The 27504-nt window shown below is 31.6% G+C and overlaps 1 protein-coding gene across 1 annotated transcript in view; it reads right to left on the reverse strand.

Moving 5' to 3' along the window:
* The window catches only part of LOC134697751 (collagen alpha-1(III) chain-like), a 76491-nt gene extending 49754 nt beyond the window's left edge, over positions 1–26737 (reverse strand). The window contains exons 1-17 of the mRNA XM_063560037.1: positions 26665–26737; positions 25652–25687; positions 25365–25400; positions 24207–24242; positions 18270–18305; positions 17709–17744; positions 17013–17048; positions 16078–16095; positions 15082–15108; positions 14137–14172; positions 12990–13025; positions 12670–12705; positions 11536–11562; positions 10937–10954; positions 9643–9678; positions 9302–9310; positions 8748–8813 (exon numbers count right to left, since the gene is read on the reverse strand). Of these exons, the coding sequence (XP_063416107.1) occupies positions 8748–8813; positions 9302–9310; positions 9643–9678; positions 10937–10954; positions 11536–11562; positions 12670–12705; positions 12990–13025; positions 14137–14172; positions 15082–15108; positions 16078–16095; positions 17013–17048; positions 17709–17744; positions 18270–18305; positions 24207–24242; positions 25365–25400; positions 25652–25687; positions 26665–26737 (598 nt within the window). The remainder of the gene's footprint in view (positions 1–8747; positions 8814–9301; positions 9311–9642; positions 9679–10936; positions 10955–11535; positions 11563–12669; positions 12706–12989; positions 13026–14136; positions 14173–15081; positions 15109–16077; positions 16096–17012; positions 17049–17708; positions 17745–18269; positions 18306–24206; positions 24243–25364; positions 25401–25651; positions 25688–26664) is intronic.
* Between the last annotated feature and the right edge of the window lie 767 nt (positions 26738–27504).

The raw sequence follows: 27504 nt of genomic DNA on the forward strand, positions 1-27504 counted from the left end.
TGGATTTTTCCATTTTTGGCCATACACCAATGTTGCTCTAGAAAAACCAGTACAATGTAAAACGCCGAATTTTAAGTAAAGAATTCACATACGGAACGCTGAAACTGAAATTTGAAAGTCAAGAAAAGAAAAAAAAGAACCGAAACAATTGAAGAAATTGTGAAATAAAAACATATCAAAAGCCATCTGTAAGGGCTACTTTGTCCAAGGGAGTTGAATCCTAAGTTTCTTCGTAATTTGTACGTAAACAACCTATCTTAAATTGTCGATTTTTTTTGTTGCCAGTGACAAATATTTCATGAATGTTCAGAAACAAATTAGCAATGAATACAACAGAGAGAGAGAGTGTGCATGATGAAGACATAACCTTACAATTAGTTTAATTGAGGTCTGGCAGGACCGTAACTACCTATGAGGCAGAGGAGGCATTTTTCCGAAGTAATAAAATAAATATGTACACGAAGAACTTGAATTTATATTATAGACAACACAAGTTTACACTTTTAACAGTGTTATCATGACACGTGATATGTCTGTCACTTTTCGGCTTTTTGATCGAAAGTGAACCGTTTTAGGGTGGGTTTTTTTGTGTTTTTTTTTTTGGGCCGTCCGTCTGTTATTCAGTATTGAGGGGGTCAGTATTCCTACGAGAACATAATTATATGAAACTTTGCTTTCGATAATTTTTAATAAAAGCTTAACTATTTACATTTATTGGGGGGCAGAGGAAGTTCGTTTTGTATTGTGAATCTTGAAGATATCGGAAATTCATTACCGGCTGAGTTGTATTGTTTAAGTCTCCCGATCGTACGAGAACATTATGGTTAATGCCTTAGTAGATAAACACTCCCATTCGTTGCAGCAGGGACTTTCTATACTGAGTACATACTAGACTAGTATAGAAAGTCCCTGGTTGTAGTTATATACATGTCTGTTCAGCTTTCAACAATATTGAAATACAAGATCCTTAATCAAATAAAATATCTGGCGTTCTATAATCTTGCTTTATATGTTTTTTTAAACTTACCAGTTTCTAAAAAAATATCTTTAAATACAGATAATAATTGTTTGCATGAAAATTAACCCAAGGAACCAGCAAAACTGAACTTTCTTAAAGTAAGAAAATCGTAGAAAAACGGGTAGTTTTTAGCTAATGACTGAAAAAAAAATCGGTTAGGGGGGGGGGGGGGGGCAATTTGCAGCCCCAAACCCCTGCCTCCTCTGAATTCGAACACTAGTTACAGCCCTGTCTGCAGCTGCTAGCTTTATATATATAGTAGTCCTTTGTTTATTTATTATCATTGTCATTTTAATTAGTTTCTTTCGTTTCCTATTCTGACATAGGACTTGTATTTCCTTTTCAAGTGCGTTTTACTGTCCGTATTACTGTGTGATTTTCATTCTTTATGGTCTAGAGGTATAGGGGATGGTTGAGATTTCACGAAACATGTTTCACCCGCCGCATTTGTGCGCCTGTCCCAATTCAGGAGCCTCTGTCCTTTTAAGTCTTGTATGATTTTAATTTTAGTTCATTGTTATATTTCGGAGTTTAATATGACGTCTATAATCACTGAACCAGTACACTTTTTTGTCTAGGGGCCAGCTGAAGCACGCCTAACACAACGTTCATTGCGACGCTATGCATTGTATATTCCTTCCGTATCATATCTTGGAACTGAAATAAATCATAAAAGGCAATATACTATCGTCATGCAATCGACGAAAAAGAAAACAAAGCGTTTAAAGTTGCATGCGACCGAAGCGCTTTTTCTGGATCTACCTTCATCAGGAACGTCAAAAAGGCGAATAATACTATTTGGTTTACTGCGGGTTGGTCAGTTTTCACTGTTGGGCACTGGGAACCCCAAATATCTCTGATTATTTATCTCAAACGCTAACCTTATATAAGAGATGTAAATCAACTTATTTGATTCCGGTTTAAATAGGTTTATTTAACTAATTTTTTTTTGACAGATGCACAACCTTAAAATTTCAGGATTTATCTATAGCAAAGAATGATTGTTATCAGAGCCGTATTTACATCAGTGTTTACAGGTACCCCTCTGTTTACGCCCATTTTCTTAATTTGATATTTTGATATTTAGAATTTAAATATTTTAATAATTTTGATAAAATTTCAAAATTTCAAAACTTATACACAGTTTGAAATTTTGATATTTTTAAACTTAGATCAAAATTTCAAAAATCTAAAATTTCAAAACTTTTTACAACTTTGAATTGATAAGTGCTACGCGGACAATTACTGACTTGGAACAGGCATTTTTTTTATGTACAAAATTGTATTCTACAAAATCAACAGACAGACAGTGTGATAATCGGTACGTTTTCATCTTGAAATGTAACACCGATATGTTACATTATATACATTTAGAAGTCTGATGCTTGAACATACTCCAAACCATGACATAGAAGTACAGCTACTTTAGAAGATAAAGAAAATAATTTTACAAATTTAAGGTGAACCTTTCTTAATTTTTTCGTTTGTTTAATGGTGTGGATAGTCGATTTTTGGAATTCTGATAAATCAAAATACAAGAACAGTGTTGATAACCAATATGGAGTATGCATTATTATCAGGATCGTTTAATTGCAATACTCATAGAAGAAGACCCTATATCAATACTGAACTAATAACAATGAGATGATGAACAACGATCAAGAGCTGTTGACGTATTTTTAAACTATGTTGAAGTCCTTCCTTTAATCACAAAGTGATTAAAATTAACCTAGAGTTGTCTCTCTTTATCTGTTGTTTTACAGTAATTCACAAATACCAAAATTAACATGATACAGACTTTCTGTATACTATACTCATTTGTGTAGAGGTTCCATCCTCTGTTTTTCATATATAACTTTTACAACTATCAAAAAAAAAAACAATCCATTGAATTAAACATACATTTTATTACACCAACTTGTATTTACATTTTCATGACTAGAATATACATTTTATACTTTGTGGCATTACTTTGGCTACAGAGTATTCTATAATATTTTGATGAGGCGCCAGGGTGACTACCGATTACCTAACACAATGGCTATCAGCTGACCTATGTTGACATAGTGTCATAAAACCCCTGGTAGTTAAACACGGTTACACCACCATCTACCATGGGGAGTGACCGGGAAAAACACTCGTATTACCAATGCTCCAGTTATAAGTGCCCCACCTGTTGGCAGGTGTAGGCCTCCCCTCTATAAGATGAGGTGGAGGAGGTCCCAGCGTTACCCATCTGTAGACCCCACCGTTACCACTAACCACATTTTCCAAACCTGCAAATTGTAGAACTTGTCAGGCCAAGAGCAAGGGCCGAGTGAAATAATCCCCCAATCACTACCAGTCTCCCTGGACCTCCCCCCATTCCAAATTGACTCTGCGCCTAAGGATAGTAGAAGAAAATTAATTTCTTTAAAATGTCTTGTTTTCTTTCCAATTGTTAATTACATAAAACTAGAATTAGTTCTGGATGCTTAAATCACAATAGTCCATATGTTAAGGTAGCACAATACAAAGATTTTATAACTCCAACTCCCAAGTTTTAAAAGGCTGTAACTTTCTTAATAATGCTTGAAAATTTATAAAAGAGGTAGTTTTGGATAGCTAACAGATTATTCTTTCAAATTAATGCAATGTTAGTATTATGAAAACAATTATGTAACCAATTATAATGTTAACTGTGTCTAAAATATTTTTCACCAAATTTCCACTTTCAAATGAAATTAGCTTCTGCATAGGTATCCCTAGAGGGTTGATTTTATAACATGTTGTTCCTATGGCCATTATCTACAAAAGGGTGTCTCAGATTTCAGATAGAATGTATAGAACAAATTTTACACCTAATTAAACATTATCTTCTTTTATGTGGTTAGGATGTTTACACTAATTAGAGATTTATGAGAGAATGGAATACCATAGAGACAATCTGAGACACCCTTTTGAAGCCCATGATGTGTTGATTAAGATTTCGTTAAAATTTTCTGTATAGTACAAGAGATAATAGAGCTAAATTCATTCAAGTGAACTTACCTAGATTTTGCCACTAATTACGTAATAATTAATTACATAATGATTGCATAATAAAAATATTGCATTCATTTAAAAGATTAATCTTTTATCTATCTATATATACCTCTGTTATTATTTTCTATGCATTCATAAGAAAGTTACAGCATTTCAAAGGTTAGTGATTGGAAGTAAAAAAATCTTTGTATTGTGCTACCTTAATAACGTGCTTAATGACGGAAATGTCCAAATGATAGCAACGCAAGTTTATTTCTAATAATCCTGTCTAGGTCCAATACTATGAAGGTCCGGCTTGAATACTGGTAACCATAATATTGCGGTCAAATACAGCAAACCAGTGCCTGAAAATATAAAACAAAAACAGCAGCAACTATTCTCATAGGGAGGGTGGGCGGGTTTTGGAGAGTTTAACTAATTTTTGTAACACCTGCTTTCGTCGACAGCAAATTAACAAGTGCCTGATACGGGATTTCCAAAATTCTATTCAAGCTGATCCGGGAATTCCAAAATTATGATTCATGCTGCGAGCGCCGTAGTGGCCAAGCCAAATATGGCATTGAGCTACAGGCTGCAACACCCACGCACCCTCACGAATATTTGATTGAATTAAACCAGATTATTGAAAATATAAAATTTTTATAATCTCAATTAATGATAGTTAAAAATTCAGAAAACGCTTGTCATAGGGGACTATAATTACGGTTTATTAATTAGAATATTACAATTAGTTTCTGTTGATAAATTAAGAACCGATGAAGAAATTGAAGATGTTTCCTATACTATTCCAACCCCTTACGGTTTTCTAATAATGTGACTGACCAATGATACAAGTATCCAAAAGACGGTTGAAAGATACCAGAGGAACATTCAAACTCATTAATCAAAATTAAACTGACAACGCTATAGCTTTAAAAAACAAACAAACAATAGAACAAAACAGAACAATAAACATTGATGTTTCTTCTAAATTTTGTATAACAAGCCGACCTTTGTCGTTGCAATAATTCGTTATAGGCCTCTAAAAGTGTGTCAACTGCAATCATTTCGTCTCCCCACAACCGATTTGCAGGCCTATAAACATATTTCTCAACTTTTATATGTAGAGTTGGGTGCAGCCCAAGAATTACATAGAGTAAACGCAGGTTGACGCTGCGTGCACATATTTCGTTAGTTAACTTCAATTTTCACGTTTACTACTAGTCAAATGCTATTGAAAAGTGTATTACTTAAACACATTTGAATTGGGGTTATCTCTATTATATGTAAAGTACAGAGAGAGAGAGAGTGTGAATGACATTGATGCAATACATTTGTTTTGGTAAAACAACAAGAAATTCGTACCTCAAATAACAGTTTGTTCACGGAGTAAACTATTTGAATAATAAATTATATTTTGACAAAAATTGACCTTTTTTGTTAATATCCTTTTTATAATTAATAATTTTACATGTTTAATGCAAGTTTTATGATTCCTTTTAGTAGTTGGTATAAGAAATAATTACGGTTGGCATACTTTGGGAGGCCTACTTCTATTCATTCCGACAGTGTTATACACCATTGTGTAGATAAATCAATTAAATTTACGACAAAACGAGTGTTTGCAACGTCAATAACTGTGAACTCGAAACATAATGGACGTTCGTTACCGGGTGATATATTTCAAAATGACGAGTTAAGATATTTGTATTATATTAAGATATATAGGATATTTTTCTGAGAAAGGTGCCTATGGTCAACCAAGATATCAGAATACCATGGTGTAGAATTGCACAATCAGAGACCAAACATTTGTACATTAGATAAAAGCTTACAAAATCCAACGATTTTTGTTCAGATTTTACAATTATAATAAATAAATTACGTACAAATTTATCACAAAATCAATGAACTCCGATGCAAATTCAGAAATAGTAGTCAATACAAATCAACAAAATCAAGGGCTACCAATCAATTAAACAAATGCAAAATAACTGCCTATGATAGACTGGGTACATTTTTTTTAAATTGAAACACAGAAAAAAGTATACATAAAAAATAACACGAACAAAAACATAAAAGCCTAAGCAACACGGCATCAAAGGAAACTGGATGGGTTCTCATTTAAAAAAAAGGTTAGATGTGCGTCATCAACAAAAATGATGCTCATTGCGAACAGCCTCCTATAATGTAGTTAATATTTGTCTTTGTCTCTGTAGGTTTTCGTTTATTCACCCTATGCAATTAACGTCTCATGGTTTACAGGTGTTTAAAAACCTATTATGCATACTTGAATTAATTCGTGCTTGTCATGGTGACCATCATGGTTAGTTGAATGATAATTGTTGCCAAGTAAAGTTTAATTTGACCCAGTAGTTTCAGAGAAGAAGATGTTTGTATGATTTAACGACGGACTACGAAGACAACTGCTAAGGACGTCAGGTGATGAGAAAAACTCTGTTAGCTCTTTTGGCAAGGCGTGCTCAAAAATGAGACACTGATTACTATATAACGATACGTTTATTATTGTGTTCTCTTACAACATGTACAATCAAAAATTGTTATATAATGTAAAACATCCGTTCTTCTCATTACACATGTTACAGTCAGAAACAGACATTTAACTTTCTCGAACGAGTGCCACTTTACGGTTTCCTGTTCCAACTGCGATATATGCGGTTCCCTGGTTTTTGGTGGGTGAAGACTTTTCTAGCGTTGAATTTTTCTGGAAAAAAAGAAAGATACATGTATCATACTGACAGGATCTTTTAAAGTACAGAGTCACGTTATAAGAACCAAAGAAATACAAAAAGTCACATATACAAAACACACCAGCAAAAACTGAAAGACAATACAAACACATTGACGGGATGTATAAGTACCGAGCCACGTTAAATGGATATCACATAAATTAATCCAACAGTAATACTGACAATAGAACAAAGACAAATGAAAGAACAATAAAACACATTGTTGAGATGATAAACAACATCAATACGCAGAATCAATACATCAAGACTATCATGTATTATTTGTGAAGCTGATACGGATTATTTATCAACAAAGTCTTGGTACGTTCCGATGAACTTTTATAGCAAAAGGATGAGACGTTCTTTGACATCAACTTTCTATTCCGACACTAATGACGTTTTACGAAATCTGGGTGGGAGTTGGAAGCTCTTGAATATCGAATAAGTTGGGAAATATATATTCCATATGAAGGTGAAGTTGGTATATTGCTGCTAAGATTGATGCAGATATCATAACATGTACAGTGTAAAATGCCTAATCCGACACGTGAGTAATGCTTTGACAGATTAATTTTTCTAGGCATTATTGTATGCCTATCCTGGCAGAAAACAAATGAGTATATCGACACCCAACATTAATGTTTGTCTGGTCGGAAAACACAGGTTACACTGTCATTAACTAATTTGTATATTCAATGATATGTCTGAAATGTATCCGATTTCTTTTGGAGAATACATTAGAATGTCTTGGTAAAAAAATCAAATCTAAAGTTATCTTTACTTTTTAGTTTATAGCTTTGAAGGACGACGTTCTAGAAGAAAACCGTCTTGTTGAAAATCATTCAAACGTAAAATGATCGGCAATGGGACATCTCTGCACAAGAGCCAGAAGTTAACAACTATAGGTCACATAGCCTGCTTGCACTTATTGACTGAAGTCATCCGACTAAAAACATACGCCGTGGCTTGATCGCATCGTACACAGGCATATATTACCTAAGCCGTATTTGGCACACATTTTTGGAATTTTGGATCCTCATTGCTTTTCAACTTTGTACTTGTTTGGCTTGATAAATATTTTGATATGAACGTCACTGAGGAGTCTTATGAAGACGAAACGCGCGTCGGACGTTATAAATTATAATCCTGGTACCTTTGATAACTATGTACAGTTCAATTATATTTTATATCAATATAAACAATCAATCCCGATAGTTGGAATAGATATGTCAACATATTTGTTTTTAAAGATATATATAATAACTGTATTTTTGGACAAATGTCAAAAGACCCTTATTATTCATAATATATCATAACGACCATGTTGTGATTGCAACTGAAACAATGACTGGCCAGTATTTAAACGACAAAACTTAATAAAAAATAAAAGTCATCGTATGACCTTCTATATTGTGAAAAAATCATTATAGTCAGTTATAAAATGCTGCGACATTAAAAATGTGAAACAACTCAAATTAGAAAACAAAAAGCCCCCTTTTTTCATTTATATTTTCGAAAACAATTCATCGCAGCATAAAAAACCCATAGAAACCAGTTGCAAAAAAGGGACAAAAGAAACCAGAGGGACAGTAAACTCATATATCAAAAATAAACTGACAATTTTATGGCTAAAAATGAAAAAGACAAACAGACAAACAATAGTAAATATGACACAACATAAAAAAAAACTAAAGAATAAGCAATACGAACCCCATTAAAAACTGGGGTGATATCCGGTGCTCCGGAGGAGTACGCAAATCCTGCTTAACATTTGGCACCCCCCCCCCCCAAAAAAAAAAACAACTCAAAAGATCAGACGAGTTATACACTCTCTAGGGCAACAACTAATAAATAACATTAGCAACAAAACAGCAGATATGAGAGTTATCACATTTACAGAACATTAGTTAATAAATGATGTTTTCCCAAAACCAAGATTCACGTTCTTTTGTGTTAAACAGTTATCAAGTATTTACCAGTTTCATAGAATTTTCTACTCTGTCCATTCTGTCCATCCAAATGTACACGTACATTATAATAACCTGTAGATATATATATATATATATATATAAAGTTCATTACTTTAAATAAATGAGGTATTCTTTTTAAAAGAAACATACGAATAATTCATTTTTTCAATGAATGAAAACGTTATCAGATATTTTCAACTTCCAATATTATGACATATAATAGTTTGAAAAATTACAGTGACCGGTGAATCGAGCTCTGCGTATCCAATGAGTAGGAAGTATTTATAAAATCAGAGACAACTAAATATTGTTAAAATAAGAGTATAGAGACAATGAAAGATCGTTACATTTCAATTTGTTTATGTTTTACTAAATGCAATGCATGTTTTTTTCATTACAATTCAAAATGCAATGCAGTCAAAGTTGAATCGAGATGTGGGACGAATCTTGATTGAAAGATTAGGTTCTGATTTTATCTATTTGAACCGGGTTTTTTTTATCTGGCTTTACAATTTTCGAATTTTATCTTTGAAACGAAATTTGATACTAAAAATACTTACCGTTTTTTCCTATCATAAAAAAGAAGAAAAAGTAAATATAAATACTTAAACCCCAAAATTCCACTGAAATTTAAAAAGTAGGTCTTGTTTAATACTTAGATAGATAAACTGCAAAAAAGGTAAAATATATCAAGTTAAGATACTTACAAATAATTTAAAATTACTACATGGCAAAGAAAAAAGGAACGAATCAAACTTAAAAACGGAATGTTTGTATAATAAGCTCATTTTAAAAGAACACCGATATCATAATTGTGTACGTTGTGTGCGCGTTAAGTCTTCCATAGGCTCATACAATGAAGGTGACTATCACGTATTCCATCAAATATTGTCGTACTTACCGGTATCTCCTTTTTCTCCTGTATTTCCTTTCGATCCTACAAATATATGTATTGCATTTTCATATAACAGCAAATAAAAATACGTGTTTCATTTCATTGCAAATCTTTTTAGGAACTCAATAAACATCAAATACAGACCATATTGTCTTTCATGAGTGTTCTTTTCCATATGATCCCTTCAGATGAAAAGTCAAATGATCGATCAAAATATTATCAAGCTTTCGATTTTTGTAACACAGTGTCAATATCACTGCTGATTATTTTCATTATTTAGTAGTCGCACTTAAACACGTTAAATAACATATCTTATCATGAAACAATATATGAAAATAAATGAATATATATAAACATAAGAAGACTTGGTATGAGCCAACTTTACACAAGAGATTATGTGACACAGAGATCAACAACTATTTTTACGTGTACGTCACCGTACTTACTTCAACAATGAGCAAAGTTCATACTGCATAGTCAACTTAAAAATGCTCCAAAATGTAAAACAATTCAAACAAACAAACAAAAATCCACCTAAATAGTTTATAAAATAATGAACATAAAAATATGTATATAATTCCACCACTGAATTACTGGTCTCTATCAGCTTAAATAAATCAATGTTGCGCAACTTCAAATTTATGATTAAGCAAAAGTAGGAATGTAAAAAACTTTTATAAATTGAAGTCACAGCGAAAATATGCCATACAAATACGTACCATCCCGTCCGTCTCTGCCATATCTTCCTGACAATGTAAAATGAGACTTTAGGTAAAGTTAATAACAAAAACAAGAATGCCTCGTTTCCGATTTTAGAATGAAAACAAAAGCGTTATCTGTAAATTTTGTAATCGTAAAACTAGGGCCTTGTTGTTTTTTTTTTAAGTTGAATAAAATGTAAGTGTTCCAGGTGATAGAGTGTTTGCAGTGTTTAGTCGCCTTCAAATAGAATTGACAATTGACAAATGTTTTACATTTTAAAAAAGGGTATTTTCGTTGAGGCTGTTACTATTTTATCGTCGTTACTCGTTATACGCAGTTTTTAAAAGTTAAGTCGCTTTTTGTGGTCGTCACTAATGAAATATACAATATGCATCTGATAATCATTTGTATATTCAATTAATTCCTAAGTCGTTATTACATGTATATCATTGTGATTTTATTTATATCTTTTTATTAAAACTGATCGTCCTGGACATGACGAAAATACTTGCCACTGGATGTTAATAAAACGCAATTAATCAGTGATCAACCTGACAGTTGAAAATATCATGTAAACGTAAAAAGTTAGAAATATTACCCTGTGGTCCCTGATAACCTGCAATAGAGAAAGGAGCATCAAATTATCTTATGATATAAAATATATTCATTGTCACCAAATGACAAGGAGACCGTCTTATATTTTGGTGATTTGTTTAAGTAGAGTTGATAATTGCAAGCCTATGCGTACAATGATTATATCAGGTAACACGCTATCAATTCAATGTTTTAATAGCCATACATATAAGGGGTACATTATGAGGTTAAAATATAACAGTTTGATATCCATACAATACTACATTGATTTTTGAATAGATCAATAAAACAGTTTGTTGAAAATTAGACTGGTTCTCTGTCCTTTATCTGTTTGGCTTTGTGAAACCCGTATGTTGCAACGGGAGGGCCAGCCTAGTTGAAAATATACTCAATTGGACGCGAATAGTTCTGATGAAATAGTACAAGAGATACTTAACTAAGTCAAATAACCGATTCATTTGTTTTTTGTTCAGCTAGTGACATGACAAGAGTACATTGGAAAAAATGAAATCACAAAAATATCAAACTGAAGGTCACTAATTACGTATTTAAATATGCCTGGAAAAGGAGAATATAAATGTTGTACATTTTATTTTTACCTACCTCTTTCACCTTTGGCTCCTTTCTGTCCTACAATTATACAGATATAATGATCATTTCGAAAAGTTTTGTTGATAAATGCATTTTCTTTGATTAAAACTTTATATCAAATTATATTTAAATGACAAGCTTCTGACTTGACTAAAAAGTTATCATCTACATGTATATTGCCAGAGTATTGTAGATAAATGAACAAGAATGACACCGACGTTCGACGATTCATATCATAATCCGCACTAGTAACCTCATTATGCAATGAACAAATCATAAAGACTAAAAAATGTTTTCCAAAACTGCAGACAATATTATACTATACAATGCATATGAGATCAAATAAGATAGTTCGGTGTGTAATGGAAGCTATAATGAATATAAAATGTCATAAGTATATGAAGTTGCAAGTTACTAGTTGAGATTTAAGATGCCTTAACGCACACCAAACAACAAATAAATTGAGAATACTGTTAAAGATTCAAACTGTTTTTAGTTATGCGCAGGCCCGGTCAGATTCACACACTCTATTGATTTGGATTTTACCGTACTCACTTAAAAGGGTCGTATAGTTTGTAAACTGTTAATTCGGCTTATATTACAATTTAAATAATTCACATAATAATGAAAATGAATATAGAAAGGACATCATATTATTATAAACTAATCAATCTACTGAACAATCTTGTTTTGAAAACGGAGATCATGTTTCTTTCATATCCGAATTCAATGTAACATAAGGATAACTCAAGTTTGTTAAGGATCAATATTGTTTGAAATCAATCAACATCTGTTTAACGGTGAAGCATTATATCATTGACCTATCTAAGGAGGCTCTTTATTTTATCAACAGTAACGTAAAGATATATATTTGTATTGGTTGATCACCCTACAAAATACTTAAGGTCAAACTTTATTTCATCAAACATGTCAAATGTATCTTTACTAACCTTAGCATGATTACAAATGTGTACGTTAGACAACTTAAAATTGAATACTAAATACCCTGATGAGTATTTAGTATTCTTTTTGTTTTTGTTTACCGTACACATTTGTAATCATGCTCAGTTTAGTAAAGACACATTTGACATGTTTGGTTAGAGAGTATGTCCTTAAGGCTCAAATATTGTTTACTGTTTTACCTACCGATATTTCCTTTGTCACCCTTATCTCCTTTTGGTCCTGAAATTATACAACTCATATGTGTAGGACGAATTATTTCATTATAATAAATTGCAAGTATAATGCGTTCGATTAAAATTAGTCTGCCTCCCAGCGTAGCCGAAATAAATTCTTCAAAAGCATCATTAAATCTGAATCTTTTTACTTCCTTTCAAGTTGACTTTTTCTACAAGTGCAATTTGAAATCTTACAAAATTCCTATACATGTGTTTTGTTTAAGGAAAATGTTCCTTACTTTCTGAAATCAAATAAATTTCAAATAATAACAAAATATGAGTACATACCAGTCATGCCCTTTGGTCCTGTTGGTCCTTTAGGGCCTAAAATACAAAACATATATCGTACCGTAATACATGTATTCGTATTAAGTATCTATAATAACGTTTAGTAATGAACGTGTGTCTCATTTCCTTAAGAGATTGAGCCAGAGTCATCTTATGGATTAGATCAAAAGTTACAGTATTGCCCAACTAGCAAAACGAGCTGTATGCAATAATAACTGAGTTCGTAGTACAATTCACAATACATAAATAAGATACTAACAGAAAAATTCTGTTAAAATAAGTTAATCTTAAACGGTAAAAAAATAAAAACAACCTTAACATTATTCAAAGAAATAGTTCACCGCAACGAAGATTACGCAGATCTCTATTCTTTCGTCTAACATGTTTAACGACCAAACAGTCCTTTAACATCCGTTTGGTGTTGTTTTATTGCTTAAATAATGATGATATTTGTGTTTAGAAGTTCTTCCATTTATCTTCCGGAATGAAAGGATTTATACTGAGACTCATGTTCGATTGATCGCACTAAAAACTATGGAGGAATGTATTCAGCCTCTAGAATACACCTTGATAATACACCTATAACTTGTTTTAGCCTGATACAACACAACACAAAATAATATCGTGGCTCTGATCAAACGGTTGTATAATGAACTCATTCTATATGAGACTGTCATTAAAGCGAGAGGGTTAGCGCTATCGAACCAGGTTTATTCCACCATTTTCTACATTTGAAAATGCCTGAACCAAGTCAGGAATATGACAGTTCTTGTTCATTTGTTTTGATGCGTTTTGTTATTTTTGCCATGTGATTATGGACTTTCCGAATTGATTTTCCTCTGTGTTCAGTATTGTTGTGAATTTACTTTTTTCTATATGCCATCATTACAACTCCTGCTGAGGACGATATTTGTTTCCTAACCTACATCGGACACGATAAGTTCCTAGTGTGTCGGTTAGCAAATGTGTGTTAATAATAAACTCATCGCAGACAATACATTGTACCATATTTATATAATTTTATGAGGTTAGAATAAGAAAAGGAAAAAAGGCAAAACTGTGAATTACTTTGATTAGTCAAACACTTTGTATCGCATTAAAGTTTAAGGTTATAAACTACATTTACATGTGTATACTGTTTACTTACCGGCATTTCCTTTTTCACCTGTAGGTCCTTTCTCTCCTAGCGATACAAAGATAGTATGGTTAAAACAAACAAAAAAATTTATAAACGTATTACCAAAAATGTGTATACACTTAAATTAAATCTTTACTGTCATACTCCTCCTGCTTCTAGATGTTTTTTTTATATATTTCAAATGATGAACGAACAATAAATAATATATGCAGCATTATACGATATACTGCTATATTATCTCATGAATATAGATAAGCACATTCATTTAATTAGATGGGATTTAAAATGGTAGTATGTGCCAAATTCTTTCAATCTTTTAGGATCGTGTTGAAACAGCTGAACTTCAGATCGAACTGTGCAATGTTAGTGTTAAGGTGACTTAAAGCGACGATTCGATACAATACGCCAATCACACTAAATGCAAATCACAAAAAACTACTGATCGTATTTTCTACATTTTGGCCAGATATTAATTAAGATAGATGTGATTTTGTTGAGCATAATTTTAGATTAAAACGAACATGATCGATCATTATGCATTAAGGTTTTAGTTTTTAGTACTACTGTTGATGGTCTACAAACTCATTACGTGTTACTCTAAATATATCGTAGTTGTACATTTACTTAGAACAAAAAGTACTAGATCTAATCATAAAGCAATGTTCGTAAACATTGGGTAAAAAACAGATACAGGCGTTTTGTCTATTAGCTAAAGACTAATCAATATCTAAAAACTTTAAAATCATGATTCAAATTATTTTTGAATGTAGCTTTTTTTCCTAAAATTGTCGTTAAGCGATGTGTGAACCTAGAAAATAATCTTGTATTTTTTTCCTAAAATTGTCGTTAAGCGATGTGTTAACCTAGAAAATAATCTTGTATTTTTTTCCTAAAATTGTCGTTAAGCGATGTGTGAACCTAGTAAATAATCTTGTGTTTTAATAAAGAACTTACCATCAGCCCCATCGCTGGCATCATTTCCTGCAAATTGAAATCAATATTTAAAAATATGTAAATAATATATACAACTTTTTGCTGTGAAATTATTATATTATATGATATTTCGGTTGCGTTTTTAAAAATACTTAAAGTATATGTATAAATCGGATAAGATATGATATCGACGATATATCTGAAAACCATTAGTGCACAAATTTATAAATTGATAGTTAAATACCATTTTAGTGCAAAAAGAGGAGCAAAATATACCAGAGGGACATTCAAACGCATATATAGAAAATAAACTGACAATGCCATGGCTAAAAATGAAATAAGCAAACAGACAAATGATAGTTCACATGACAAAAAAAAGCAAACTCAAGACTAAGCAACACGAACACAGCTACAAACTGGGGGTAATCTCAGGTGCCCGGGATGGTAATCAGATCCTGCTCCACATATGGCACCCGTTTTGGTTTCCTTGATCAAATATTCGACAAGGTTTTTACCGTGACAGATTGAAAATAGCAATAGTTGGAGACAATAGCTTATGATGAAATAGAAAAAATTAAAACAAATTTGTTGAAATTTCTTCCGGTTTGATTGTTTTTAAGCACCAACATTGCATAGAAATGACTAGCAATGGTCAATGTAAAAGTACTTATATCTATTCCGCGTTATGAGGATGAATACATCGAAAAGAGGAGTAATTGTCGACTAGGAGCATCCTATATTAATTTTTTAAACTTATATGGCAATTTTGTGGATGATATACATGATATAGTTTGTATAGTTTTGAGTAGACTTTAATCATCTTGATTATTATTCTCAAATTTTTATCATTCTTCAAAAATTCGAGTCATTTTCGGTTGATACTTTTGCTTACAAAATGCAGTTAATTACATTTTAATCATGTAATAGTATCAAAAAACCAACATCAATTATATCTGGTTTCTGAAACGTGATACCTTGACAAAAAACATGTTCACGGAAATAAGTAAAGAACATTACCAAATGGTCCTGGCATTCCTGAAAAAGAGAAAGCAGTAATTGATATGATTTATACAAATAAACTCATTATAATTCGCATTTCTATAAATATATTTAGTTTGCATTTCTATAAATATCTACAATCAATTTCTCGGAGACACTCCTTTTACGGTTAAATCTGTACCACTTATACTATGAAGTTTTGAAAAAAAACATTCTAGAATGGAACGTTTATAAGCACTACTATTTTTTTCAAAGTTCAAAATATAGGGCTGTGCGGCATATTTCAACATCTATGTGCCCTGAACTTCTACGAGTTAAATATTTACACTAAAATTAATTACTGCCCCAACCTAGAATTAAGGGCTCCCTTAGATTTCATTAATACTAAAATGCATATGCTTATTTACTGGAAAGATTCCTAAGTTATGTTTCTACGAAAGGAAACATATAGAGCATATCTGGGAACCATTACATACCGAATTGATAATAAATAGTATATTTCTCTCTAAAAGAGGCGTGGTTTGTGTAACAGTTGTATTTACACAGTGCAACGGAAAGATACCAGACATTTAATGGAAGTATGAATTGTTCAGAACAATTGCATGAAATCGGCATGTGTTTTGATGATTTACTTTAATACTTATGTCTGCAACTGTTAATAACAACTATCCTTTCACAAACATTGTTTTATGATTTTACAAATCGACAGCTGACATTGCCGATGTCTTTACATTGATTTACGACGACGCAGTATGGGTGCAAATGAGACAACTTTCCATACAATACCATGATTTAAAAATTAAACTGACAGCAAGGAAGGTTGCAGAGTAAGTGAATTAGAAATTCGGCTTTATAACAATTTGTTCTAGAAGCATTTGAAATGGAGATTTACTTTCAAAAATGCAATTAAGACTCATTAGTAACGCTCAAATGCTGTAGATTGTTTTACTTACCCTGAGCACCTAGTTCTCCCAGTTCTCCTTTCGGTCCTAAAAGTATATCGATAATATTGTAAGAACGAAATATCATGATTTTAAATACAGTTTTTAGAAACTAATTTCCTTTTAAATACAATTTACATGACATTTAATTGTGTACCTGAATGTTAATACCTGTTGACGAATTTATTTATATTTCCATACTGTGTGAAATCAATGCAACAATTTCCATTATTTCAACTGATCAGGCGAAGACATATTTTAATTAGCATTAAGGTCAGTATTTTTAAAGATGTGTGTGAAAAGGATGATTGCTGTTAAAATTATTATTGAATTCTTATCACCTATTAGTGTCACCAAACGCATATCACAAGAACTGGGTGTATGATACGGGACGAATAAATGGACATGTCATTGATAAGTTTATCCCAAAACTCCTGTCGATGGACTGGCCTGAAATGAACGAGCTTCTTAAACCCTGCCCAGTCAAGTGAAATAAATCGAGTAATATCTGCGTCATAAGACAACGTTCAAATGACTTTGATATATTTTTAAAAGGCATATTCATGATATTATTATCATTTTAAATTTTGACTTTAACAAAAAGTTTTGGTAATGTATAAACATTTAGTACCTATCTTTGACTGATGTACTTTTCTTAATTTTGAAGTTATTCATAAAATTTAAAATAATTGCAAAGAAAATATATACCGGCTTCTCCTCTTGTTCCTTGTGGTCCAGGTGAACCTAAAAGAGAGAAAATATATCATTCATTTATAATTGCTATTGCATAATGTTCAAACTTCTTAACGCAAAGATGATATTTGTTACCTATACTACTCAGAGAAAGTTTTGAAATCGTTTTGAAATAGTTAATGTTTTTACAACCGAAAATCAATTGACAAAGATTTATATCTGTTTTATGATTAAGTTATTTACCTCCAATTCAATACATTTGAAATGTAAGCTATATACTTATATTTGGAAAATAAAAAACAGGGAAAAAAACTGCTTGCATATGCGCAGCTACTGAATAAAAGCTTCATATGACTTTTACTGCAAATTGTTTCTTTATTATGATCTTGCAACAAACGAGGCAACATATCAGTATGCCTTTAACAAAATGTTAGTAAAATTAACTGATAAAATATCAAAGATGTCACGCTAAAAATGTTTGTCGACAAAAAACGACTCATCTATTACTCTCGAGTGAATAATGATTTAAAATGCATAATTATCAAAGTAAATGCTGTATACTGTATAAAATCTTACCCTGGTCCCCGTTTGATCCAATGACTCCTCTTGGTCCTAAAATAATGAAGATATACAGGTAAGTGCTATATATATATTTGAGAAACCATGTTCGATTGAACTTAAAATCAAATGTGTAATTACATTCTTCGCTTCTGCTTCTGACAAAGTTTTCATAGTGTTATTCACGTTATGACTCTAGGTAAAGAGAAAACAAGTGTTCCATTTAATATATGGATGTCAACATTCCTGAAATCAGGAAATCAATAAAAAAAAGTAGTAACATATTTTTTTTTTAATGTTTTATTCAGGTTTATTGTAATACCCAAATGTTTGTGATATACATATTAACCAATGCATATCGTTAACAAACAAACTATTCACCAGAGACCCAACGATGTAGACGTTTGCGTTAATATAACATTATACAGCCCTTTGAAATTAAACAAACCAATACCAAAACGCAAATCATTAAAATCATAACATAATATTAGATCAAGACAACAGTAGTATACTGTTGTTTGAAATTCACAAATCGATTAAGAAAAAAAACAAATCAAGGATACAAACTTACACTGAGGGAAACACTTCAAACATAAGATGAGAACTACGACACAACAGAAACACAACACTAAGATGTAACACACACAGAAACGAACTATAATATAACAATGACAATTTTCCTGACTTGGTACAGGACGTTTTAAGAAAGAAATGGTGCGTTGAACCTGGTTTTATGGCTATCCAAACCTCCCGCTTTAATGGTAATGTTAAATATAACATTAAAAGGACAGGACTACAATGCAAATAAATTGGCGCATAATAGTAAACGTTTTAAAGGATTAAACTGTCTAATTTAATTTGAATATTCCGTTGGTACCTTTTGTGTCTTTTAAAAAAATAAAGTAATAGACGAAAAGTAAATAATGATAAAGCAACACGTGAAAATTAAAGGCTCCTAAATTGGGATATAAGAACATTAAAATGTTTGAAAACGACACACCTGTCTTTTGCATTGGATTTTAATTAAGCAAATTATGATAACATCAAACTGTTCAAAGTTTTTGACACATCATATCAAAACAACGTAAAAAACATATGTTAGAAGCCAAAAACATCTCACAAAAATATTTTCTTTACATTCTTGAGTTATACCGCTAAAATTCTTATTTGATTTGAATATTAGGGAATACGTTGATATGATTGGTCGAGATGACATCCAGTAATTGATCTTGGCGTTGGCTGTTTTTCCATAGACGACGTTGACCGAACTTCTTTTCGTAACCAATGTGAACAAGATGGCGGCGATAATAACACCAACGTTGACAAAATTTATTCCCATTGCACGTTAATCAAAAAATTAAATCATACACATAAAAACATTCGTTTGAATCATAATAAGAGTTTTTGTAGTTAATTTTTTATCAGATAGCAAATTCCATTGAGCACATATTTTCCATTACCAACACATATATCTATGCTCCAGGCCTATTCAATGACACTATTTACGTGTGAAAATGTGTGATAGAGGATACGAGTAAGAAAAATATATTCCTTAAATCCAATTTTAAAGAATTATAAGGATTAAACGCCTTTTCAAAGGAATTGATTGGTGTATAAACTGGACTAATTCACTCACAAACATATCATATTTGTTTGTTAGGGAATTGGTCGAATTTATACACCAATAAATTCCTTTAGAAAGGCGTTTAATTCTATACTGAATATATGATAATGATATAAGGATAAGTTATATACCGCTATGTACGAAGACTGAAATTTTTTAGTCTTTGCCATTGACACTTTTAAAAGGTTTTCAAATAGTGATGGAGACTTTGGTAATATTCTCTATTCATTGATATATTTAAATCTCAATTTCCTAACAAAAAAAAGTCTCTACGTTTTTAAAATGTGTCCGCAATAATTCCAAATTATCAAAATACATTTATAAGAAAAGGATTGTTTTTATTTTTTTGTTCATATGATTTTTTTTTCTGATACGTTTTAAAATCTAATGTCATTCAAGATATACTTTGATGTTAAACAACGTTTAAATAAATTAACCAAATACATACCGACCGAGCCCTCAGTCGTTCCCGCTGTTCCCATTGGTCCTAAAAAAAAAATCGTAGTCTTCTTATTCACATACAGTTCAAACTTTATTAGGTAAAGTTGACCTTTGACGGATTTAAGTAGTATCTTTGCATCTAAAATGTTCTCGATGGCCGAGTGCTCTATGTAGTTACTACTGTAATCACTAGCCAGCTGTCAACACTGATGTTGTGAGTAAAAACCCCGCTCGTACGGCTGCATTCGACTCCTATCCTAATTGACTAGGATCGTCAGATTTCCTATCGAAGGTCGGTGTTTTTCTTCGTCAAATCCGGCTTCCTCCACTAATAAAAACTGGCCGCCACGATATGGCCTAAATGCTGAGCTAAAAAGTGGCGTTCATTCCCCAAAAATCAACATCAAATCTTTGCGTCTAGTTCTGATAACATAAGTGGCGTTTAATCCCCAAAAATCAAAATCAAATCTTTGCTTCTAGTTCCGATAACATAAGTGGCGTTAAATCCCCAAAAATCAAAATCAAATCTTTGTTTCTAGTTCCGATAACATAAGTGGGGTTTAATCCCCAAAAATCAAAATCAAATCTTTGCGTCTAATTTCGATAACATAAGTGGCGTTTTATCACCAAAAATCAAAATCAAATTTTTGCTTCTAGTTCCGATAACAAAAGTGGCGTTTTATAACCAAAAATCAAAATCAAATCTTTGCGTCTAGTTTCGATAACATAAGTGGCGCTTAATCACCAAAAAATCAAAATCAAATTGTTGCTTCTAGTTCCGATAACATAAGTGGCGTTTAATCCCCAAAAACCAAAATCAAATCTTTGCGTCTAGTTCCGATAACATAAGTGGCGTTTAATCCCCAAAAATCAAAATCAAATCTTTGCGTCTAGTTCCTATAACATAAGTGGCGTTTTATCACCAAAAAATCGAAATCAAATCTTTGCGTCTAGTTCCGATAACATAAGTGGCGTTTTATCACCAAAAAATCAAAATCAAATCTTTGCGTCTAATTTCGATAACATAAGTGGCGTTTTATCACCAAAAATCAAAATCAAATTTTTGCTTCTAGTTCCGATAACAAAAGTGGCGTTTTATAACCAAAAATCAAAATCAAATCTTTGCGTCTAGTTTCGATAACATAAGTGGCGCTTAATCACCAAAAAATCAAAATCAAATTGTTGCTTCTAGTTCCGATAACATAAGTGGCGTTTAATCCCCAAAAACCAAAATCAAATCTTTGCGTCTAGTTCCGATAACATAAGTGGCGTTTAATCCCCAAAAATCAAAATCAAATCTTTGCGTCTAGTTCCTATAACATAAGTGGCGTTTTATCACCAAAAAATCGAAATCAAATCTTTGCGTCTAGTTCCGATAACATAAGTGGCGTTTTATCACCAAAAAATCAAAATCAAATCTGTGCTTCTAGTTCCGATAACATAAGTGGCGTTTAATCACCAAAAATCAAAATCAAATCTTTGCGTCTAGTTCCGATAACATAAGTGGCGTTTTATCACCAAAAATCAAAATCAAATTTTTGCTTCTAGTTCCGATAACATAAGTGGCGTTTTATAACCAAAAATCAAAATCAAATCTTTGCGTCTAGTTTCGATAACATAAGTGGCGCTTAATCACCAAAAAATCAAAATCAAATTGTTGCTTCTAGTTCCGATAACATAAGTGGCGTTTAATCACCAAAAACCAAAATCAAATCTTTGCGTTCAGTTCCGATAACATAAGTGGCGTTTAATCCCCAAAAATCAAAATCAAATCTTTGCGTCTAGTTCCGATAACATAAGTGGCGTTTTATCACCAAAAAATCGAAATCAAATCTTTGCGTCTAGTTCCGATAACATAAGTGGCGTTTTATCACCAAAAAATCAAAATCAAATCTGTGCTTCTAGTTCCGATAACATAAGTGGCGTTTAATCACCAAAAAATCAAAATCAAATCTGTGCTTCTAGTTCCGATAACATAAGTGGCGTTTAATCACCAAAAATCAAAATCAAATCGTTGCGTCTAGTTCCGATAACTACCATTCGCAGAGAAAGTCTTAAATGCCTCACATTGAGATTATAATCTCTACCTTTTCAGTTTATACTAACCACTTTTGCTATGTATAATAGGACTTTGTTTTGTCTATGTTTCAGTTGCCAATTATTTGGCTCTGTTGAGATGATAACTGCACCATCATATGAACTAGGTTGAAAATAAACAGGATCCCCAACTTAAATCCCTTTAGTAAATAACCTAAGCTTAACAATTATAACTTATTTGTTGGCATTTAAGGGGGTTCGCGGGTCTAAATCATTTATATAGGATTTCTCTATATTTTTCTATAAATGAACTTTATCTTAAAGTCAATAGAAAAATAAAATAAAAAACAGGGGTCACCGTTCATTTGCGCTCACAATCTGCCTTCGAAAGAAGCATACAATTTTGTAAAAATGGCTTTTTTCTGTTGAAGTAATAGGAGAAATAAAGTTAATATCGAAATAAAAAAAGAAATTAATTACAGAAATCGCTCAAATTTTACAAAAAAATAGTTTAAGTACAACTTATATGGAAATTATATTAAAATATATAGGTCACCGACGAGTTGAAAAAGATATTTCAATTTTAAAGCCAACAAATGGCATTTTTTTCACCAAAGGGAGATAATTTGGAACTTTTTCAATGATGTATACATTTGAAAAGTCATCTTGGGCCAACACGAATTGATTGTTTTGAATGATTTTAATACCATATGATAAAGTAACAATTACAAAAGGTAACACATGAAATTTGTATGGAAAAACAAATGTTTAATTTTTTCAGAAATTTTTATACCCTCGAGCCTCCTTAAAGGAAACAAATACTTTCTTAATTTTTTTATTACAAATGTTTTTGAATAGACAAACGTGATTATTGGTGAAGATAACTGACCAATAACTATAATTAATATCTGTTCTATGCGGAAATAATTAACTTTCTTTGGTATACGATGTCGAAAAAGCGTTAGCATGACTCAATTTTCAAAAAAAGGAAAAGACAATTGACAAAACATTAACATTAACAATTGTAGAATATTTTTACATCTTAAAATGGGCTTCTGTGGATAGTTGTTTCATTGGCAATCATACCACATCTTCTTTTTTATATATTCATTTTATCCAAAAAATATAACTCTAAAATGGATGTTCGCTCCTCTTGTTTTGATTATTGGACAGACTTTCGAAATACTGTGGTGTTGTTGCCATATACAAAATTTGGTCCACAATACCCTACTTTTCTTTTCACAATTCTGTTTCCTATATTTGAAAATACCATCTTTAACAATCTTATAAAATCCTTTTATTATTTTTATTGTTTAAAAGAAAAGAGTAAAGAGGTTCTTGTTAAAAGTAAGGAAAATCTAGAGAGACTTATTTGCCGCCAAATATGCAATGACTAACGTTATCTTATATCAGTCTTTACAAAAGCTATGTTTTTTTCAAACAGAGTAGAGAACATCATTAACTCATGTGTAATTGATCACCTGATGAAATACTGTAGAAATGTGTATAGCATCTTGGTAATAGCCTGATATAGTTTTTTAAAAAATGTACTTTAATCCATTTCTTCATTTTGACCCTGCTACGAACGCGACATGATTTTATTTTGTCTTTACCCTATTATTATGTATTATGATGTATGTTAAACTTGCCATGTATATCACAGTAAGTGTACGCTAAAATTGGGTACGCTAATTGCGTGTTTTCCTTTCTATAGTATCATCATCACAAAAAACGAAAAAAGGCTAAATAGAGCACGACGTTAAAACGCATTGAAGAAACGAATTTTAAACTGGTATTTCACGAATGCAGAAGATTTAAAAATACTGTTTAATTGTTGTACAGTGTTTACTTACCTTGAGGTCCGGGTATTCCCTCATCACCTTTCGGACCTTAAATAATAAATAGTGTATGGTAAGTACGATTGATTTCTGTTGATGAATATATTTGAAATAATTTGTAATTTTAAACGTATAATGAGTTTCTAAGCTTCTCCTGTTGCAGGTTTATTTTTCATTGATGTATAGACAATAGAGAAAATAATATGTTTTTTTAATATCCTTTCTGCATTTACAAGAAACACCTATATACTTTCAATAGGTCTCCTCGACGGGTTATGTTGATAGAGGTTAGATAAAGTATGTGATTATAAGAAAGCCATATCGTATATACTTTATTTGTTTCTCAAGTAGAGTTTGTTTCTTGCGACGTTACATCATATAAATAACAGGTTTTATAAGCCCCCTTCCCAACAGTGACTGATGTCAATGAAGTATTATAATGCAACAACTTTTGTAACGTTGATTTTGATTGGATAACGTCACTGTTTTACATGGCATCGATTGACAATTGATGCTATGGGACGTACGCACAAGCGCAGACGGCATATGACATATTTTAATTACATGTTTTAACGTTGATTGTGTCAGTTTCATTAGCATGGAGATAACAATATTGTATTTTAAGCTCCGACGGCATCAAATGGGGATTTGATGATCACAAATACCCGTTTACTGTCTATGCTAACGCGTCGCCAGTACACTTAATGTGCGACCATCAAATCCCCAATTGATGCCGACGGAGCTTAAAATACAATACAGTTATCTCCTAAATGTTATTCAGATGGAGGTATTGATATAACCATGAGTGATATTGACGTCATCACTGACAGTTTATATATGAAGATTGCCATTGAACGTTTTGCAAATACAATAACCATGAATTTACTTCTAGGTATATAATAAATAACCAACTTATTCTAGGTTGATAAAAAAGGATTACATTGACGTTCAATGTTGGGGACTTAATCATGTATAATGACGGGCAATCGGTGGAAGATGAACGCTATAATACATCAATATTCATTGAAATAGATGAGCTTCAAGGTTCAGCGTTTAAAAGAACCAAGTCGATACACATTGATGTGCGAAGCAGTATTCTTGTATTCCATAAAGTTTGAAAATGTTGACGGTTAAAACCTAAAATGGCAATGGTTTATGTGTTGTTGTACGTACCTGTGTCTCCTTTGTCTCCCTGGGTTCCTATCGGTCCTAAAATTGTAAAGATATAATGTTAAGTAGAAACCAATTTAAAAGTCAATGCTTTTCGTTGCAACTGCAGTTGAAAACGGCTAAACGCATCAAATTGATAAATAGCACAGTGTACGTATACAAAGCATACCCCCTGAAAAAAACCCATATAATACGAAAAAAGTCAAACAGTTATAATTCAAGATCTAACTTGTATTCCGTTTTGAGTTTACACTTTTGAGTTTTGCAATGTAGCATCAATATATACTCACCAGGATCTCCGATTGCTCCCTTTGCGCCTTTTTCATCTACAATTACATATAGAATGGTTACTATGAGTTAATTATTCAATTAATGTGTTTAAGTCAAAGCATTCAATTTCTTTTAGCGCAGTTTCAATTGAATGCTTTGACTTAAACACATTAATTGAAACTGCGCTAAAAGAAAAAAAAACTGACGTTAAATCTTTTTATTTTTATCAAAAAAAAAGAAATCTAACCATTGAATGTATCTTGTCGAACTTGAAAAATAGATACAACAGATTTAGTGCAATAAATATTTTATTTTTTATTTCACAATGAGGATTAGTTGAGTAGAAATTTCACGACAAAAGAAATGATTTCATCTTCTTTTTTTATATTTAATTTCTTTTTTACCACATACCTGCAATTCGTCGTTGCAGAATTTAATACATCCTGGGTAATATTTTCAAAAATGTACAGCAAAACGTTGAGTTATATTAAAAAATTAACAAACAAAGGGAAACAAACAATAACGTGACGGTGTTTTACTTTTGAGGTACGAACATTGAAATTATCCATAGTTCTTTAGATCCTTAAACGGCCACTTGATACTACAGTCAAGAGCCTTTTCTTACACGATTTTATTGATAGACAGTTGCTGCTTATAAGAAAGGAAAATAACATTTGACGTTACAAACTCAGATTTAAAGAATAAAAAAGAAGCTTCAATAGATCGGGATGAACTATCTACAAATAATAGGCAGGAAGCCAGCAAACAATTTATTCTTTGTCTAGTGTCCAGTTATGTGGCACTACCACGGCATGCGCAGCAATACACAACATTTAAAAGCGGGGAAAAAAAAGAACTACGAATAAACTAGATTATTCAACGTATAAGTAAATTGTATTTGCAAATTGTTAAAGATTTCAGGGAGATAATCATAAGGCTGACACAAATCATACAGTCTCAATGATGTCGTGCAAATGTCGATATGTAAACAAAAGAATATGACATAAGTAAACAAAAAAAGAAAATATCTTACCTGCAAGAGCAGATATAACTGCTATGTAGACAGAGACAATCAGCAGTACATATGTCCAAAATAGAAGCTTCATTTTAGAGGTTAAGTTAAATACCTCTCTCTTAATATAATACGATAGATATATATATTTGTTCATAATAGCCTTTTATATATACATAGGTATACGTTTAACTCTTGAACTTAGATTGACACTTTTTTTATCAAGTGAAAAGTTTAACTGAATATCATTACCTTTTTTTTCAATTATAACTTTAACAATACTTGAATCTATTCATGAAAATTAATAATATTTGTGTGTGTAAAATATTTATGAATTCGTTCAATATATCTATTTATTCATTTGTTTGTTTATTTTGCTCCGAATTAAAAATAATGTGTGTTTATTCATTTATTTATTTATTTAATTAATTAATTACAAGTAATATCGTCTATTTAAATATATAAAGTTTGGTTCCGCTGCTTTATTGATCTTATAAATGATTTCAATTTTGGCCAAGATTTTTCAAAAGCAACTATTTTAAGGGGAGCTCCAACTAATTTAATGGTTTATCAGATAGTTTCCTTAAATAAATGGTTCAATCTAAATAATCAAGTTAAAAATTAGAAATAGATTTTTTACTATAATGGCTTGTATTTGGTTATGTTTATATTTAAAAGGAAAATATTTATAATATCCAAGTTTGCCCATATTGTCTAGGAATATAAATTTAATGTTTTTTTATGTATTAAAAGAGAGCTAATGAAGAATAGATTCTGTCTTTATCAACTTAATATGTGTATTTGTCAAGAGAAATTTGAGCAGCTATTTCACGTAATGTTAAAGATTTGGAAAAGCTAAAT

This window comes from Mytilus trossulus, chromosome 14 (genome assembly GCF_036588685.1).
Source record: "Mytilus trossulus isolate FHL-02 chromosome 14, PNRI_Mtr1.1.1.hap1, whole genome shotgun sequence".
Classification (NCBI taxonomy): domain Eukaryota; kingdom Metazoa; phylum Mollusca; class Bivalvia; order Mytilida; family Mytilidae; genus Mytilus; species Mytilus trossulus.